At 42.5% G+C, this 18,343-nt stretch overlaps 1 protein-coding gene across 12 annotated transcripts in view; it reads left to right on the top strand.

Moving 5' to 3' along the window:
• SULF1 (sulfatase 1) overlaps positions 1–18,343 on the top strand; it is a 175,419-nt gene that overhangs the window by 109,711 nt on the left and 47,365 nt on the right. For 10 of the 12 annotated variants that reach the window (XM_073892861.1, XM_073892863.1, XM_025870700.2 and 7 more), the window contains 2 exons: positions 6,684–6,835; positions 9,181–9,350. In XM_073892861.1, the coding sequence (XP_073748962.1) occupies positions 6,684–6,835; positions 9,181–9,350 (322 nt within the window). The remainder of the gene's footprint in view (positions 1–6,683; positions 6,836–9,180; positions 9,351–18,343) is intronic. The other 2 variants (XM_073892865.1, XM_073892868.1) reach the window with 1 other exon arrangement.

Below are 18,343 nucleotides of genomic sequence, written 5' to 3' on the forward strand. Positions count from 1 at the left end.
TGACAACTGTCAGGCTCTTTGTATAGCCCAGCTGTCTTCTCCGGGGATAGAAGACTTGCTCCTGGAAGCGAAGTCTGATTCCAAGGCCAACCTTCTTTCTGCTCAGGGGTCTAGACACTTAGGTAATAATTGAATTTATAGTGAGTCATTGTACAAAGGAAAAGGAATTCTTTAAAGGGAACAAGAACTTTTCCGAATAGTTAGAAATAGAAGGATGATCTGCACAGAAGAAAATAAATGTTGATGTGCCCCTTAGTGAATCAGACAAAAGTACAAATTGGAAGACGAAAATGGCAGCGATAGAGACCTATACAATTTAAATTTATCTTTGATGTGAAAATATTGAAATGTGTCAGGCGATTAGGAAGCAAAGATGCCTTTTGACAATAGTTTATGGATCTAACCAGGGACAGAGACCCATTTGAAAATGGATGATAGGCATTTTAGGAAGTTAAGAGAATTAGGGAAGAGTTATTAAACCAACATAATTATTTATAAGCCACTAAACTAGAGGGGGGAAAGCCGATATATAAAGATTTTATCATTTTTCTAATAATGAATACATTATTTGGAACGTTTAGCTGAGAACCTAAGAAAAATAATGCAAGAGGCTAAAATATGTATCATACATATAAATATTCATCACGAGAAAAGCACAACGCAGTAATCAGTTTTATGAAGAATAACTCCAAGAAGACAAATTACTAAGAGGCTAATTTTGGGAGGCATCCAGAATACGTGGATTTCAATGGATTGAATTGATCCAATATTATATTTACCATCGTATGACATGATTTTTCTTTCTCAGAACTGAGGCATATTTTTGGACTGGCTATAGCCGGAATTTTTTCTAACTTTACTCATGGAAAATATGACTCTCCAACAGCTTAAATTTTCAAAAGGGGAAAATACAGCAACATGTCTATTGCATTTTATGTTCTGACAAGTGAAGTGGGAATGATATTGGATTATCTATCATAAAAATGAATATCCTGCCTGACTATCCGCTCAAAAAAATAATTTGGTGTGAATTTCTTGTGAGAGTATAGACTTGAATGTAAAACCTGGCATAAGTTTTAAGGTAAAAGTAAGAGTCTCTCCCTATAATCTTTATATTGATTCATTTAAAGATTGTAGTGTTCAAGTTACAATCAGAACACATGATACATAAAATCACATGTGAATTAAATTTTAGTCATAACGCATTTTACTTCATATCATTTGGGTAGAAGAGGCAATATTTAAAGGAGAGCTGCAATAAATTCTTTTGTAAAAAATTCTTTTGTAACAAAATAATTTGGACAAAGGAATCAATTTTCTGCTTTCATGTCTTTTTATTTTACAAAATCTATTTATGTTACCATACATTCGTTGAACTATGTATACCTAGAATTACACTAAATGCTGGGATATGAAGAGATATAAAGAAAGATCTTTGTCTTCATTAGACTTACAGACTAGTTGGGGAATTATAGTTTTAACTTGGTTCAAAATTATGTATATTGTTAGTTTGTCAGTTACTACCAGTAAAATCCTGTGACCCCAAACCTATCAATGACAATTGATTGAGTAAAAGCTCAATTAGTGTATCATTTGTTACATTAAATAAGATTTAACTTCTCCACAGCATCAGAAATCTTTTGTATAGTTCCTATTGCTGACTAAAAGGCCTTTGCTTCAAAAGATTTGAAGAGAAATTTTTAAAGTATTATGTAACAGATAGTCCTGGACAGAAGTAGCATGGCCTAAAGTCAACAGTAATTATAATCAGGTCTTTCTGATCTTTCTCCCTGTCACCTGACCCCCCCACCACCCACCTTTCTTAAGTAGCCATAAAGGGAAGTATTTAATGGTGTCTCAGAAAAGAGAATGATACAAAAGGGCAGGTAGATAGTGTGCTCGAGATATATTCCCATAGTAGTAAATTGACTGAATTGCCAATGCCAAAGGATAAGAAAAACTTCATACGACACATAATAGAATGACATTATGGGCAAGAAAACAAAATTCACCTTAGGGAGGGAGAAAGAGATTTAATACATCTGGAGGAAAATAATTAGAAGCCCAGATAATCAATTGCAGAGCGCTGCCAGGAAGCATAATGTTGAAAGAGGCCAGGGGTGATTACAAATGAGTCTCAATGTTACGAGGCAACAAGAAAGGCCAGAGGAACTTGAAGCCAGCAGCACTGGGGGTGCCGCGTGTGGTGACGCATGAGGTCCTGGTCTCTCTTGGAACGAGTGCAATGGGTGAGGGCACATCTGGAATCCTGAGTACATATTTTACACTCCATTAGCACAAAGACACCGAAAACCTGGAGGGAGTTCTGAAGCCAGTAACAAGGACTATTAAGAGACTCAAAGGAAGAGTTTATAAGGGGAGGATTAAGGGAGGGGCAATGGCCATGGCAATGGGTAGAAAGCAGCGCTAAACAACCAAACAAGGACCACAATGAGGGAAAGGCAGGAAAATCCTGTCTTGGCTGCCCTCAGAGGAAAAAAACAGAGAACAAAACTGAACGTGGCAGAAAAAGAAAAAAAAATCTAAAAACTAATTAAGCAGGAAAATGTAAGCCAAATGGGAATTGGTTGCCACAAAATAAGTCTGATTGGGGAGGAAAAAGATGTAACCTCTCGAAAAATTTTTTCAGACTCCCAAGTACAGAACTCAGACAAGACGTCCTCCTACTGCAGAATGGTAAAGTACTTAAAATCAGGACACAGGGTTGGGAGGTTGATGGTAATGGTACTGCTAATAATAATACAGGCAGCAGCGGTATTTAATAAGCTCTTGTTAGGTGCCAGGCACTGTTTGAAGTGCTTTACATATGTTTTAATTCACTGGATTCTCACAACAACCCTACCACTGTTCTTATCATCATCCTCATGGTTTTGCAGATGGGAGAACTGGAGGTGAAGAGAGGCCAAGTGACTTCCCTGTGGATGGATAGCTAGCAAATAGCACGGCCAGGTTTTAAACCCAGGCGGGCCGGCTTCCGGGTCTATATTCCAAACCACTGTACTCGTCTGCTTCTTTTAAGACCAAAGGAGAGAAAAGGGGCGGGGGAGCCCTGGGGATGAGGAGCAGGCCAGAAGAAAGAGCAAAAGAGCAGGGCCTGAGGTTATTAAGTGAAAAGTTCCTGGAAATAGTCCCCTTCTGAAGTCATGTTGGCGGGGTGTGGCCCTGGTCTGCCATCTCTGACTCAAAGTCATTATTGCCTTTTGTCAGAAAGGAAAATCATCTTGTGGTTCTCTGTGAAAAGGGGGTTGGTCTCTGAAGACGAGAACCCCTCATTAGAATTCCTACTGCACGTAGTCTGCTCAGAGGGAAATCCTGAGTTCTATCTGACCTGAGATCCTCTGACACTTTGTCCCACACACATCAGTCTGCTCTGGGGCCTGGCAGAGTAATCAAGCAGTGGGCGTTTGGCCAACTGACCATTTGATGGATTTACTCATTTGCAGACTCAACATATAAACGCTCATTCAACAAATAAACAGTGCTGTGTTTCTCGGACTTGAGTTAACTCTTCAAAGAAAATAAATCTCGTCAGAAATAGCAACTTCAGCCACTTATAATTCCAGTGAAAACATCAGTCTAGAACTTGTAGAATCCCCAGAATACATGGAGGTCCATGAACCCCAGTGCAGGAAACAAAAACTATGAAGCCCCTAGGCTATGCGCAAGGATGGGGAGCCGGGGGAGTATAGCGATGAGGCAAAGGCGAAATTCACCCTCAAAGCCTTACAGTCTAAGGGGGATTACCTTACATACGAGCAGAACCATAGCACAAGGAAGGAAGGGAAGATGGCATTCGAGCCACAGAGACAAATTGCTGGGGGACTGGGCAAAGACTGGGATTGGAAGGGCACCTGGTCTAGCCTTGATACACATCAGGGAGATGCGGGAACTAGCACGGGCAAAGGCTATAAGAGCTGAAAACCAGAGCAAATGGAGAAAACACATTCTCCAGAGAGAGGCACAAATAACAGAAATGCAGGCTGGGATCGGAAAGAGAGGGATTTTATCCAGATCCAAAGGTGGCCTTGCATGATATGCTATCAAGTGAAACTTGATTCTCTCAAATGAAACTTGAGGGGGCTCCATCCACGATTGTGACAACGAGGTGAGGTCACCAGAGCCGGTCTTCAAGAAGGTGGCACTAAGAGTGGACAGACCCGGGAGGCTGGTTAGGGGCTCTGGAAGGAGACTGTGAGCATTCATGAGGGGCATCGAGTAATCGGAGAAAGAGGGGCAGGTTCGAGAGCTGTTATCCACGTAGAATCTTCAGGTGGTGGCGCCTGCTTAGCAAGGCGACCAAAGGAGCAGGTGAACCGGGCAAGGCTCTGGGGTGCTGAGCCTGGTCAACCAGGAAGATGACTATGACACTCGGAGAAGAAAAGGGTATCTGAGGAGAGAAGTGCACTTGGAAGGGAAAACGATTCATTCCGTTCTGGACGAGCCTATTAAGAGTGAGGAAAACATTCCTCTGGAGGTATCCTACATGTAGCTGTGTATCAGGATGAAAGCGAGCTAGCTAGCCCATCAAGACGCAGAAATAACGTACCGTGGACAGTGCTGAGATTCAGAAATGTGTGCTTTAAGAGCGATACTGATAAAGTGCCTGATTCTGGGATCTGTTTTCATCTTACCGGGCCTGTCCAGGAGCGATCTTTCTTCGTGTGTGTAAGTGGAGACACCTGTGAAACCAGCTTAGTGAAGCTACACAGTGGCTTTGACATGGAAGGCATCTGATTAGCCATAGTTTCTCCCTAAAATGAAAGATGGCAGCCTTTTGAAAATCAGAAAAATTAAAGCTCGCGTGCATGTGTGTATTACATATGCATAGATATATAGGTAGAAGTGTGTGTGTATGCAACACACACACGTAAACACATACACCTACAAATACATACATAAAAATTTCTTTGCTCCCTTCTACTTAAGGGGAAGGCTATGTATATGGCTACTAGGGTGACCAAACATCTAGGTTACCCAGAATAGTGCTTGTTTATGCCTGCCTTCCTGGTGAAATTACAACTATTAGAAATAGTACCCTCCTTGTCTTGCAGACTGATTGAATCCTGCAGTTCTGAGGGCTGGTTGGCTCTTAAAAAACCCATTCAGAACAGTGCATGGAATACCACATTCTTCACTTTCCCCACAAATGAAAATGTGTGTGTCTTTAAACCAAACCTAAAAAACTGGTAACAGCCTCTTAGAAGTAGGATTTGTCTCAGAATCATGCATGTAAACATGAGAATACCTTCACTATGGATCCCAGTTTGGCTTTTCTGTAATTGCAGAGAGTTATGCCGCTGTGGTATTAGAATAATTTTTGAATGTCATCTTGAAGTAGAAGCATGGATTTTAAGTACTAATGCAAAGGTAAAGGAGAAACACTTCTTAAATGTATGCAGTTTGTTTATTTTCTCTGTAAGAATCATAAATGTTGACACATTACCTGTAATTGAAGTGGTTAATGATTTATCAGCAAGGTGATTTGGTCAGCCATTACACACAAACTTTGGTATACTCCAGAATGCTTTATTGCACTTGTGAAGCTCTCTTGTCTAACCTGAATTTACATTCCGTGGTGATAACGTGGTGTATGCAGTGTGATTAAAGTAAGTGAATGTATCCAAAAAAAAGGAAAGAAAATTAATAGTACCCTCTTTCTCAAAAGTGTGCCGACAATACATTTTTGGCTACCCTTCTGAGAGTTACAAGGATTTGACTTCAAGATCTAACCCATTTTGTTCCCGAAACCCCAACCTGCCCTACTCTCTCCTCTTTGCCCATCTCTTCTCATCCTCTTTGGCAGAGGACCAAATCCAAATCCAAAGTTTCCCTCTGAAAGGATTGGTAGGCTCTGTTGCCCAGTGGCCTTCCTTAGGTGAGACATGCCAAAGTTACAAATGTGAAGTCCCTCCAGGGGCCTCATCGATGAGCAGTAGAGTGTCTGTGTCCCATGTACTTCTCTTAGACTATGATTCTATGAAAGTTAGTCATCTGTGTAGTAATTCTGTGTCACCGGAACTTTTTATTATCAATAATAGACATACACATTCATAAAATACACATAACATGAACACCAACACCATAAAATGTGTGTGACATAAAAACCCTTACCATGTGCTGAAGAAACGGAGTTTACCATGGTTCCTTGACTTGGAAAATTTGTATTCTGGATATGCAAACATAAAGACAAGCTTTTCTATAGGGTTTTTATAATTTATAACTCTCAAATAGTAGGTTAAAAACTTATTTTCTCACCAAGACTGAACTTTCAGTCCCCCCCAACTATTTGCCCAGAGACAGCATTCCACATTTCCACTGGCTACTTCTCTGACTGTTCCATCAACTTAACAAAAGGGTACATTCTGCTTTTATTCTAGCAGGACGGCAAGAAACAGATGCACCCCGAGTACCGTGATCATTATGGTGATTTTATTGCGCTATAATCCATGTACATGGGTACTACGCTTATTTATTCAAAAGGAAAATGTCTGTGTGTCACTTTGCCAAAGGATCAGGGTATTACACTATATTTTGGCGTTACCAAGGTTTACTTTTGTTTTACTGCCCCTTTTTCAAATCCTAATTTCATACTTGCGCATTTATGCATTTATTTGTGATTAATCATTTCATATGAGAAAATAATCCTTTTTTTCCCTTTGCAGCCTTTTTTGGAAAATACCTCAATGAATATAATGGCAGCTACATCCCTCCTGGATGGCGAGAATGGCTTGGATTAATCAAGAATTCTCGTTTCTATAATTACACTGTTTGTCGTAATGGCATCAAAGAAAAGCATGGATTTGATTATGCAAAGGTAATTTTCAGGCACTTTTACGCTGCATCAATTTACTTTGTGCATAATGGGGAAAAGCCATTTTCAGTGAGTTAACTTATCCACGAGATTGGCTTTCTATGTTCTCACAATGTTAGAATGAGAAATTTGAAGGTAATTTTAAACTCCAGGCAAGAAAAAGATTTTCAAGGAACACCGACTTTGAATAGTGATTCTTTTTTCCCTCATTAGGATGAAAGGCAATCAGCCTTTGATGAAGTATCATCAAGAAAATCATAGATGCCTCCACTCGGTCTTGTGATTTTTTTTTTTTAATTTTTTACTCCCTAGAGGATTTGTCCACATAATGAAATGTTCATCTTGTACCATTTCGCTTTTCACTGGTGTAAAAGTGCATTTCGTCTGTGGCTTCAGGTTTTGAGCAGACAAGCGCAATAATCAAAGGTCGGGGAAACCACATTCTTCGCTTTTCCTCCTGTCTGACCAAGCATTGATATGTGACAAGGACACCTGCCCCACAGCAGCGAGAGTCCACAAAAGTCCCTGGGGCCATCAATCCCCGGATTTCCAAATCAGTTCATAGAAACTGAAATCCACACGTCCCTCCGTGTCTCTAACAAATCCATCCCAGATTAGACTTTCTAAAATTCACAAAGTTTTTGTGATTGCCAACCGAAAATAAAACAAGTTTCAGATGACAAGAGTGAAGGGGAAAATACCTTCGAATTTAGCCTGCTAATTAGCCTAAAATACCTCTTCCCTTCTAGCCATGCCCAGCTCTTCCTCACTTATCTATAAGAAGCCGACAATCTGCTCTATCTAGCGTAGATCACTACGAAAGAGCCATTGGTAGAAATCAGAGAGAGGGAACTTGATTTAATTTTGGCACAGTGCTGCCTTTATGCTTGGCCCGATTTGAGCTCAAGGAACTTGGGAGATAAGGTGTTGTAGTCTCGCTCTTTTGTCCCCTTCAGAAAACAATGAATGCAAATGAATTCACAAACATTGCTAATAGGATTCCAGATTCATCAAAGTTGAGAGCTGGCGGGGACCTTGGAGGCAGATTTGAGCAATGTCCTACAAAGTGCGCTAATTGTCACCGCTATCATTTTTTATCTGTGGGGATGCTTTCATGCTCCTTGTTCAAGCTATTAACCTTTCTTTCCCTGTTGTCCTAAGGAGAGCAAAGTAATCAAGATTCCCTCCAAAGACTAAAATTAGCGTAACTTGCCCATTATCACAGCTGATTAAGTGTCAAAGACAACTGTGTCCGGAAAGAATATATGGCTTTTTTTTTTTTTAGTGAGAAAAGGAATGAAACAGACACTCCCATGGAAGAAGGTGATGGCCTGTGGAGTTGTCCTCACAATGACATGTGACACAGATTTCCTCCCTTGGGCACTGCTTTTGCAGCTGTGCTGGTCCCTGAATCTACATGTGATTAGTCATGCCTGAGAGCCTCTGACACTGTGAATGCTGTCTGGGCACTTTCTGAATAAACTTTGTACTGGAGCTCCAGGCCAACGATACCCACTTAGAGGAAGCAAGTGGTTTAATTTAAGTTTTCATCGTTCCTTTTCATTCCATTTCTTCCTTCCCCCTTACAGAGTTGCATCAGGTCCTCAGACTGCAGCTTGGGTCATTTTATTAACAAGTCAGGCTCCAATCCCAGCAGCTGTATCATTTTAGTTGTGCAATTAACAGTATAATCTGCAGGAAATCAAATGCTCCCCATATTTAGTGTTTCGAGTGAATTAATTGATAAAATATTGCAGCTTTTCCATGTGCACCCAGATTTTGGCTATGGCTTTCATTAGCAATTAATGTGTAATTCCCACAGGTGAATTTTGAATTTAAAAAAAAGACCTTTTCTTTTGTTTGTGCATGTGTGTGCGTGTGCATGTGTGTGTGTGTATGTGTTCTGCAACTGTGAATTTGTAGTGGGCGTGGGTGTTTCCTGCCCTTGAAGTAATTAAATTTTTTGTCAACGACGAATTACATCAATGAAACCTGAGAATGAAATATGTATCCGGTGTTTCAATGGGCTCTAGCATTTGGATTGCCAGCTCTGATCATTATCTTGGTCACACAGGACTGGACTTTTTTTCTTTCCTAATTGCTAAGTTGTGCCTAACTCAAAATACAATTTTTGCATGTTACCAAGCTAGCCACCCTAGAAAGTAACCGGCAACTGATTTTGTCTGTTACGGAAGATGTTTTGCTGCTTTGGGAAGCATCATCTTCCTTCCTGCTTTAGACCTTATCCCTTCATTCAGTGAGATGCTTCTGAGGAAAGCAGTATTCAAATGTGATCTGATGAATGTCACCTTTTGTAATTTTTGTTTTGTGTCAAATGTATGTTTCAGGACTACTTCACAGACTTAATCACTAACGAGAGCATTAATTACTTCAAAATGTCTAAGAGAATGTATCCCCATAGGCCCATTATGATGGTGATCAGCCACGCTGCGCCCCACGGCCCCGAGGACTCGGCCCCACAGTTTTCAAAACTGTACCCCAATGCTTCCCAACACATGTGAGTAATAACGTAGGTTCTGGGACCTGCTGAACACCGGTCTTTCCTTTGCTCCCCACCTCCCTCCTTTCCCTCACCCCGTTTCCTTCCACGCCGTGTCTCCAGAGGCAGGTACACCAACGAGCTCTTGCCATGAGCCCACGGGGCAGGCTGGCCACGGGACCTGGCGTAAAGGACCTGGTCTAGTGTTGTGATTAGGAATCACATTTCCAACCTTTGTAAGTAGCTAAGTGGAAAGGAAGAGAAGCACGTAGGGTGAATGGGGGAAATTTGTATCAGGCGTTCCCTTCGGTTGTCTTACATGATATTCCTGAGCATGATCTCATAAAAATAACAATCAAATGGTATGCTCCTCAGAGCAGCAGAGTGGTGCCCCCTGGTCTGGTTGTAGAAACATGGGTCTGTCTTCTAGGCGGATACTGGGGGCAGCTTTGCTGCAGATGTGCAATTAGGATTGCTGCAGAAAGCAGCTTGCATGGGCTTGCCTGAGAGGCCTTCTCAGGTCACGGTTTTAAAATAACCTGATGTTTCTTTTTGAGAGGCGGGAGCCTTGGTAAGGAGGGGAGGGGAGGCCCAGGGGAGGGGGCTGTTGGTGTGGAGAGACCAAGGCAGAGAGCAGAGAGCCCTGTTACGCCGATAACTCTCACTAGCCAAGAGTGGAAACGTCCGGATGCTTTGGCAGCAAAGAACAGGATTTTGTTTTTTACTCCATTGACTCGCTTCCTTCCCATCCTTTGCAATAACATCCAGCCTTCCCTACAGAGCAGTTGGCTCTGTGTCTGCGGAAGGATTGGCCATCAGACAGGTAGGGACCAGGGAATTGGTATGTTTCCTTCATCACTAAACCTCCAAAATTAGTTCTTAATCTGTTTATGCTTAAGTATCATCTCTTCTCACCCATACTGATTTCCCAGCCACAATCCCAGACAGAAAGAAAATAGAGTAAATGTATTTATGAGAAGAGAGACATACCAAAGGCACTGTAGTTGCTGGTCATTACAAATCTTATAAGGAAAGAATCTTTCCTTATATTCTTATTTTTTTATCTTATAACTAATAAGCTGATGGTTTTTGGCCAGTGGTATTCAGGTCATCTCTATCATATCGAGTGACTTAGACAGAAGGAAGGAGGTCAGAGCCGACTGAGGACAAGAACTAACAGTAAGTATAAAACCAGGACAGATACCCTGCTGAACACGCCCAGTAGGATGGAAGGATGGAAGTGTCTCAATACATAAACTATTGTCACCAAAGAAAGCAGGTTGCCCCAGCGCCTGGGGAATGTGGTCTGGGTGAGCCGCTGTGTTTTGGAAAGAACTCTGTGGATGGATATACAGGCCTCTGAAGGTCTACCTACATATAACCATGAACCACAGTCATGAGCGAAGCCCATGAGTGGCGAGGGGCTCTCCATGACAGATCACTTACAGATTTACCAACCCGCTGGCTCAGTGAAAGAGAAAGGTCTTTGCAGGCTTCTTCCCTGCCCTGGGGCCCAACGTTCTCTTCCCTTCTGAATCAGAAAAATCCCTCTGTGTCGGTTCTCTTGTTGCATTGGCAGATGCTCCGCCCAAGGTGGCTTGCTACAACTGTAAACCTTGCTGGTGTTTTCCCGAGGTTGAGGAGAGGGGACTGACAAAATGTGGTGTTTTATGGCTCCTTAGAAATCAGCCTGCCTTTGAAGCTTCTGGGCAAGGTCCTGAGCCGACAGAAAAATCAGCCGCAGGTCAAGAGGTTCTGACAGCTCAGTGGCATGCACAGACAATTGTAGGAGGAGAGGAATCTGCAGACTTCTCAGGGCCTTCATGATAACTAAACAACAGTATCTCTGAGCCCAGCAATTAAAAATTCTATTTGATGGCACAAACATTTATGAGTGGCGCTATCCGGTACAGCCGGGTCGAAAGGCATGAGGAAGACACATCGGCTCACAATCGGGAACCAGTGAGCAAAGACGGATGCGCATGCTGGGGCCAAATTCAGCTTGCTGCCAACTTTTGTTAATAAAATTTTACTGAAATACAGCCATATTCATTTCTTTATGTATAGTTGTCTGTGGCTGCTTTCGCAATTCAACCGGAGAGTAGTTGTGGCAGATACAGTATGGCCTGCAATGCCCCAACATGTTCTGATCCTTTACAGGATGAGTTTGCCCCCAACCCCTACTCTAGGGAGAGGATGGGCGAGTGTCCAAATAGCCATAGCACCAGTGGGAACAGAAGGCCTAAGTACTAGGGCAGGCCTTCAAGAGGCTGTGGAAGTTTGGAGAAAGAGGCATTCACATCTTTTAGGGGAACACGGAAAAGTCATGGACCAGCAGACATTCAGAGTGGGCCTCAAAGAATGGGTACCATTTCTGCAGCTGATTCTACAGATTGGGTGGATGGTTTCAGGAAGAAAATGCAGCATGGACAAGTGGCCGCCACATTAAGTGAGGCGATCTGAGATGTGACCTAGGAGAATGGAGCGCGAGGAAGGCAATAAGGGATAAAGCTAGAAAGGGAAACTAGCAGAATTGTGAGGACTTGAATGAATTTGTATATCACTGTAAGCAGAGAGTCACCAGAGGTCATTTGGTGGGGTAGTAACATAATATATAACTCGGTCATTTTCACATGTGAATTGTTTCAGTTATTCCTTTTGAGCTCACGTGAACCACGTGTGTGCCTTACTAGTGACTCTATAAAACAAAACCTATGCATGGCAGAGTGAAAAGTATTTAGGCCTTTGAGACAAACAAGTATGGGTTCCTTTTTCATCTGTTCCACTAAGCCTCTGGGCAATTTTTTTTAACCTCTAGGAACCTCCGTTGTCTCATCTGTTAAATGGGGATAATGCTAGCACTTTGACATGGTGTCGTGAACAAAAATTAAGGGAGGAAGCATCGTTCAAGTCCCCACATAGGGCCTGGGACAGAGAAGCCACTTCATAGATGCTGATTCCTAGTGATCTTTTCTATTGAGATGAACCATATGAAGCTGCTCTTTCTTGATTCCGTCTTTCTTGACCCACAAAAAGTGCAGTTTCATTTGACTCAACTTCATGTTGAGGGGAAGCAGCTGAAGAAATGACAAGTGGATACGTGTCCTTTGTGATGTGACAAAGCTCTTGACAAGCTAAGACTCACACTGGGACAAGCCTCTCACAGCTGGCCACTCTAAAAACCCAGACAGGATAAGCACCAATCTGGGCTGTGGTATCTTTTCTAGGTGCAAAATGTGTGCTGCGAGCAAGTGCCAGTGAGGAGAACACCCTCAGCTCTAGAAAATGAAAATCCATGCGGTTGGTCCGGCGCTTCAGCTTCTATTCGCTGCTAAGCCTTGGGCTTTGGTGCCCCCAGCATGGAGAGAGCCGCTGTGTCTCCTGCGGGCCTTAGAAGGCCTGAGTCGTCTGCATCTTAGTTGTCCAGGACTCCCTGGCTGTCGCTCGCTGTAGAAGGGGGCTGGCGAGAGCCCGTGTGCGGTTCTTGTCACTGTGAGTGACTGCACAGGTCCACAGTTCAGTCTGTGGACAAAAGGAGAGAGACGGATGAAGACAGGCGGCTAATTGTGGTGCACGGAGCTCCTGAATGGCCGGGTTCCTTAGTGAAAACATTAGCCACACATTCGAGTAAAGGGATATAGGAAGTTAAGTACTTTGCAGAAATGTTTGGCAAGCCCTCTGCAAACAGTGAGAGGCTATAGACTCTCCCTGTTCGGAGAAGCAAGCAATGTGAACACGTTCCTTGAGGTCGCCTTCTTTGGTAGTCACGCAGTATCCGGATGTCTTTCGTGTGGCCTCAGGTGGTAGTCATCTAGCCCTCTCCAACTGGAGTGAACACATCGTGTTTCCACGGCGCTTTTCATTCCCAACAAAGGAAGAAAGCCAGGCCAACATTGGCTTGCTGGCTTTACACACGAGGCTGGAGGTTTTGCCAAGCAACTAAGAATGGGGACGGATGTGGACCCCTCGTGACTATTTGGCACTGTTTAATCAGAAGCAGCTCGGCTGTTCTCGGCCTTGGCAATATCTGAGGGAGCCTCCATCATAACATCACACATAATAATCCTTATCATAAAGCTCTTCCTTATGGTGAAGACCCTACTGTGCTTTTCAGTAAATTACCTCCCAGGATCCTCATGGTACTCCTCTAACCCTCACTCCCGCAATGACATAGCTTTTCTCTCCTGGCCACCACGATGTGATAACGTGCAGTAGTGACGGGAAAGGAGATTCCATTTACCTACCCGATGATTCTGGGGGAAGCTAAGAGACTCCCCCATCACCTTCCTACCAACCGTCCCCCTATCAACTGAGAATTTTGTTGTTGTTCCAGTTCATCAGTTCTTTCTCCCCATCCCTGGAAATGTGTGTGAACATACAAACACGGTTCAAGTGAAATCTAAAATCCTGGTAGAACCATCCAGGTCCACTAACTTGCGAGAATCCGTCTAAAAGTGCAGTTTGGGGATGAGGTAGTACGTTAAAGGGACAACTACCTCTGCGTAAGCCTCAGAACAAAGTTTTTTTAAAACACGTTTGTTGTCCGAAGTTGGAAAGAAATGTTTTTCCTTAGAAGAATTTGCACATTCTCACTTCATTTCTTCCACAGATCCATAAAAGAAAGTGCTTTTGAAAATGAGAGAATTTTAAATTCTCCATAAAAATCTTTAATTTGGGCAGAACTCATTGCTCCTTTCCTGTGTTCCCACTTTGTTCTTCTATCATTGACCTGCATATCCCATGGCAGTGGCTGTTTACCCAGACCCTTGAAGTCAAACTGCACACCTCCAGGGGGCAGCATTCACACAAGATACTGTGTGAATGGGGCCCTGGAGTTAGGCAAGATAGCCCTTTCCAGAAGGCAGGGCCAAGTGTTACATCTCTGCCTCCGGTGCCTGGGGAGCATGGCTCCTGCCCTATCCCTTGCCAGATACTTTTTTGTTTAGCAAATGAATAAGCATGTTAACCCCACCTCCCAGGTGACATTAAAACATATTTTAATGGCATAAAAATATTTAAGCCGTCAATTTTACGAATTAGAGGACACCTAGAGATCATCTAATGCCATAAATTTTTAGATTGAAAAATGAAGGCCCAAACTCTATTTAAAAAAAAAAAAATTAAAAACTCAAATGGCTTTACCCAGGTTGTGTAAGTAGATAGGGACAAAGCTGGAGTCAAAACTCTGTTCTCTTGGCCCTAGGTGATCTTTGCATTGCCCCCTGGCTTGCTCAGTACTCTTCACAGTTAAAGTTAATATTAGAAGTGGCTTCTGTGTGTGTGTTTGCACAATTCTGCTGGAGTTTGCAGCATCTTAGAAGACTTTTTTAATTTAGTTTCCTGCAGTATCTATAATCAAGATCATTTGATATTATTCTGCGTGTGTTCAAATGTTACCTACCTAAAGACATTTGAACTCAGGTGGGGAATATCTCTACAAAGTCAATTAAATAAGTTCAATTTGAGTGAAAGCTGAGATGGTGTGGCTTGGGAGATTAAGTATAGAATTTCCAATTTAATGCTTTGAGTGTGTGTCTTAAATCTCTATAACTGGCTTATTCTGGGAATTGAAACCTATTTCATTTCTTACAGAATGACGGTCCTGCTACTAATACCCTTTAAGAGTTAGATCATTAGAGTTTTTGTTGTTGTCCGACACTAAATAACAAATGAAGAAAACACATGTTCAGATATAAAACACTAGAAAACACTAGAAATGTCTTTCTTTTCACTGGGTGACAGCAAAGGCCATCAGCAGTAAAAATGAACTGCTAAGTTCTTTGCAATTCCCTGAATATGGATTTAATATACAACACATTGCTTTTCTTAAAACCATTTCTCTTCCAGTGAGAATTATTCTCCCCAAATACCCACCCATCAAAAAGAAAGATGACATTATTGATTTTCAGGATTCGTATTCTCCTTATGCCAATAAGCAGTAGAGGAGAGAGAATCAAAGACCAAAGAGCATCGGCATTGATGGCAAAGGTTGAAGTCGCAAATGTGTGGTCGAAAGGATCTGTGATCTAGTGCTGAGCAATAAATCCAAACATGGAGAAAAAGCAACATGCAGAGAAGAGAAGCCTCACCGGGGAAAAGTTAACATTTTTAACTATGAGAATAGTCTATGTTTTGGGGAGAGTGTAAGGCCTGGAATGCACAGTTACTGGGTAAAATCCTTCTCGGAACGGACAACAAGGATTCTTATCAGATCAGGCACATGCAACTGTAACCCCAACGTGGATTTTTTTTTTTTAAAGCAACAGAAACTTAAAAACGACAATTTAGTCATCTGTCCTCTCAGTTTTCAAGCAAAGAGCCAGTGTTACCTGTCTTTTCGCTGATGCATCCAGTTTGCCTTGGAGGGTCCGACTTTATCTTGTGTTGTCAGCAAAAGCAGACTTCGGGCAGCTGGTGGGAGGCACTTGAATGGGAAGCAGAAAAGGCTAATATTTTCAATCAAGACGAAGGCTGAGGATTTTAGGACTTAGTTTTGGAAGAAAGGAATGTATGTATCAGATCTTTGAATGACTGGGATTTTGAGGCACTTCTTGGGGACTGAGGTGCAGGACTCTGGTGGTTGTGATGCCATGGAAGGCACTCCGGCCCCAGGACAGAATTTCTGAGCCACCTCTGTACACTTTACTTTCTCATTTGTAAAATGGGAATAAGGTGTCCTCAGGGTTGCCACCGCAATCCAAAGAGCTATTAAATGATAAGATCTTTCCCAGCTCCCTGTGCGGATGGGTATGAATATGTGGATTTGTTCTCTGGAGTCACTGAAATCTCCTTAAACCTTCCCAAAGCTCTGAAGTCATTATTCCCATTATACAGATGAAGAAACAGAGGCTTAGAGAAAAAAAAAAGTTGCCCTAGATCACACACTAATAACGGGGCTGGGATGAGATTTCAGTTCTAATCCCCAAACATTCTGGAACAATGGGACGTGTGATTTTCTACTTTTCCCCAAAATAGTTAGCTGCTCCTCTCAGTGGCTGTTCTTGTAGGGGAGGGCTCCAGGCCCTGTTTGAGTCATTGTGAGTCAATTCTTAGGGAAGCAAGCCTTAATTATCACTGGGAGACAGAAGGCTGCATCTTCCAGGAATTTGGCAGACCCCAGCAGGAGGCAACCACAGGTCTTTGGCAAAAGATCACTTTTCAACAACATTGTCAATTCCAGCGACCCCCAACCTTCCACCTGCAGGTCCCCGAACAGCTGCTGTTCTGTGGGAAGCAGGGGCAGTCTGTCTTCCTTTAAAAGGCAAATGCATACCCCCCTCCTTGCCCCCTGCTGAGATCCCACCTGGGATTTTGGCCCCAGAGCTGGGGGTCAGCTCCCACTTGAAGAAATTAAGGGTGGGGGGAGGCGGTTGGGGGTGGGGAAGGACAGCTTTGACAACAGACCTGAACTCTCCCTTTTAATATAAGCCAGATTTCACATATGTCATTCTGTAAATCCGGGAGTCCAATTTTGAGGCTTGTAATTTGCTGCAACCTTCCCTGTTCCTCAAAGTGAGGTGGAGCTATGCCAAGCTCATCAAGGTATCTGGTAGAAGATATCATTTGCCCACTGTGAGCCTTCGTTTCGGTTCCCTATTGTTAATTTTTATTTGTGTTAAGGTTTTGTGGCTTTAAAAAAGTCAACTCGATTTATTTTAAAATTAAGGCAAACCAACATCAAAGGCAGTTAGAGGAAGATGTTTAGGTATTACAAAGAAACCCTGTGTAATCTTTTATAGCCATATTCTTTTTCAGGGCACGTATCAGTAAATGGCTAGGGGACCTTTCATGACCCACTTGCTATATTTTTCTGACCTCTAGCCACCCCCACGGGTGAAAATCCCTCTCCGATGGGGTTTAGAAGCCCCTTCTCTCATCCTCCGCAGCCTCTCAATCTAATCCTGTTTGTACCACGACATGCTGCGTGAAGAATAAGAAACAGGGCTTACATTCTTTCCTACCGCACGAGCTCCTGAGACTGAAGAGGCTGATTCCGCCCGCGTTCACTCTTAGATCTGAGGAACACTTTCAGGCCAAAAACATGGGACCAAGTGGTTCATGACTCATGTACTGGGTAAGCAGAAGAAAGTTTATGTTGAAAGTTTCTCTTAAAAAGAATGGCAGGTGATACCTGAAGAGCTTGTTTGGTTTTTAATGCGACAGGGTTTTTCAACCCAGACACTTAGATAGAATGTATTTGTTTATTGGCTTATATACGAAACTCATGTGCCTCTGTTCTAGGCACTTTTAAGTGATATAGAGATAGATAATAAATATGATAGGTGGAGAGATAGATGATAGATAGAGATTTGTTTTTCCTCAAAAGAGCTTTTTAAGAAAGATACTATTATCCCCATCTACAGATGAGCAAAGTGAACCACACCTGCTTTTCCTACTCTGCAAATCTGCCCCGTCATACAGTTTTAGGTAGTGTCTTCTGTGCTCAATATTATATTGGTATTTATGCTGTTGTATTTCTGCTAGTTAACCAGCATCCAACCTAATGATCCATTTTGATCATTAGGATATGATGTGACCTTCTTTTGTGCCTAGAAGCTCAATGGTACCAAGACAGCATTTTCAACTATCAAAAGAGAGGTTCTGCAAATGCACTGGCAGAAGAAAAAATATAACAACAGGCAGCATTTATATAGTTCAGCATGCATGGAAATAGCCCAGTATACAATCATGTAGCTCAGAAACTCCAGGTTTACCCCAAGGGAAATTTGCTCTAGAGCAAACCAGAGGAGTACACGGTCAATGCCCCTGAATTCACTGGGCTCACAGTGACTATTTCTCTAGGGTGTTTTTGTTTTTGTTTTTTTAAGATTTTATTTATTTTTAATTTATTTTTATTTTAGAGAGAGAGCAAGCTGGGGGGTGGGGGGAGGGAGAATCCCAAGCAAAAGGACCCTGAAATCATGACATGAGCCAAAATCAAGAGTTGGATGCTTAACCAACTGAGCCACCCAGGCACCCCTATTTCTCTAGTTTTATAATATAAAAGATGG

Source organism: Callorhinus ursinus, unplaced genomic scaffold (assembly GCF_003265705.2).
Source record: "Callorhinus ursinus isolate GAN/ISIS: 27379988/994484 unplaced genomic scaffold, GSC_fseal_2.0 scaffold5, whole genome shotgun sequence".
Classification (NCBI taxonomy): domain Eukaryota; kingdom Metazoa; phylum Chordata; class Mammalia; order Carnivora; family Otariidae; genus Callorhinus; species Callorhinus ursinus.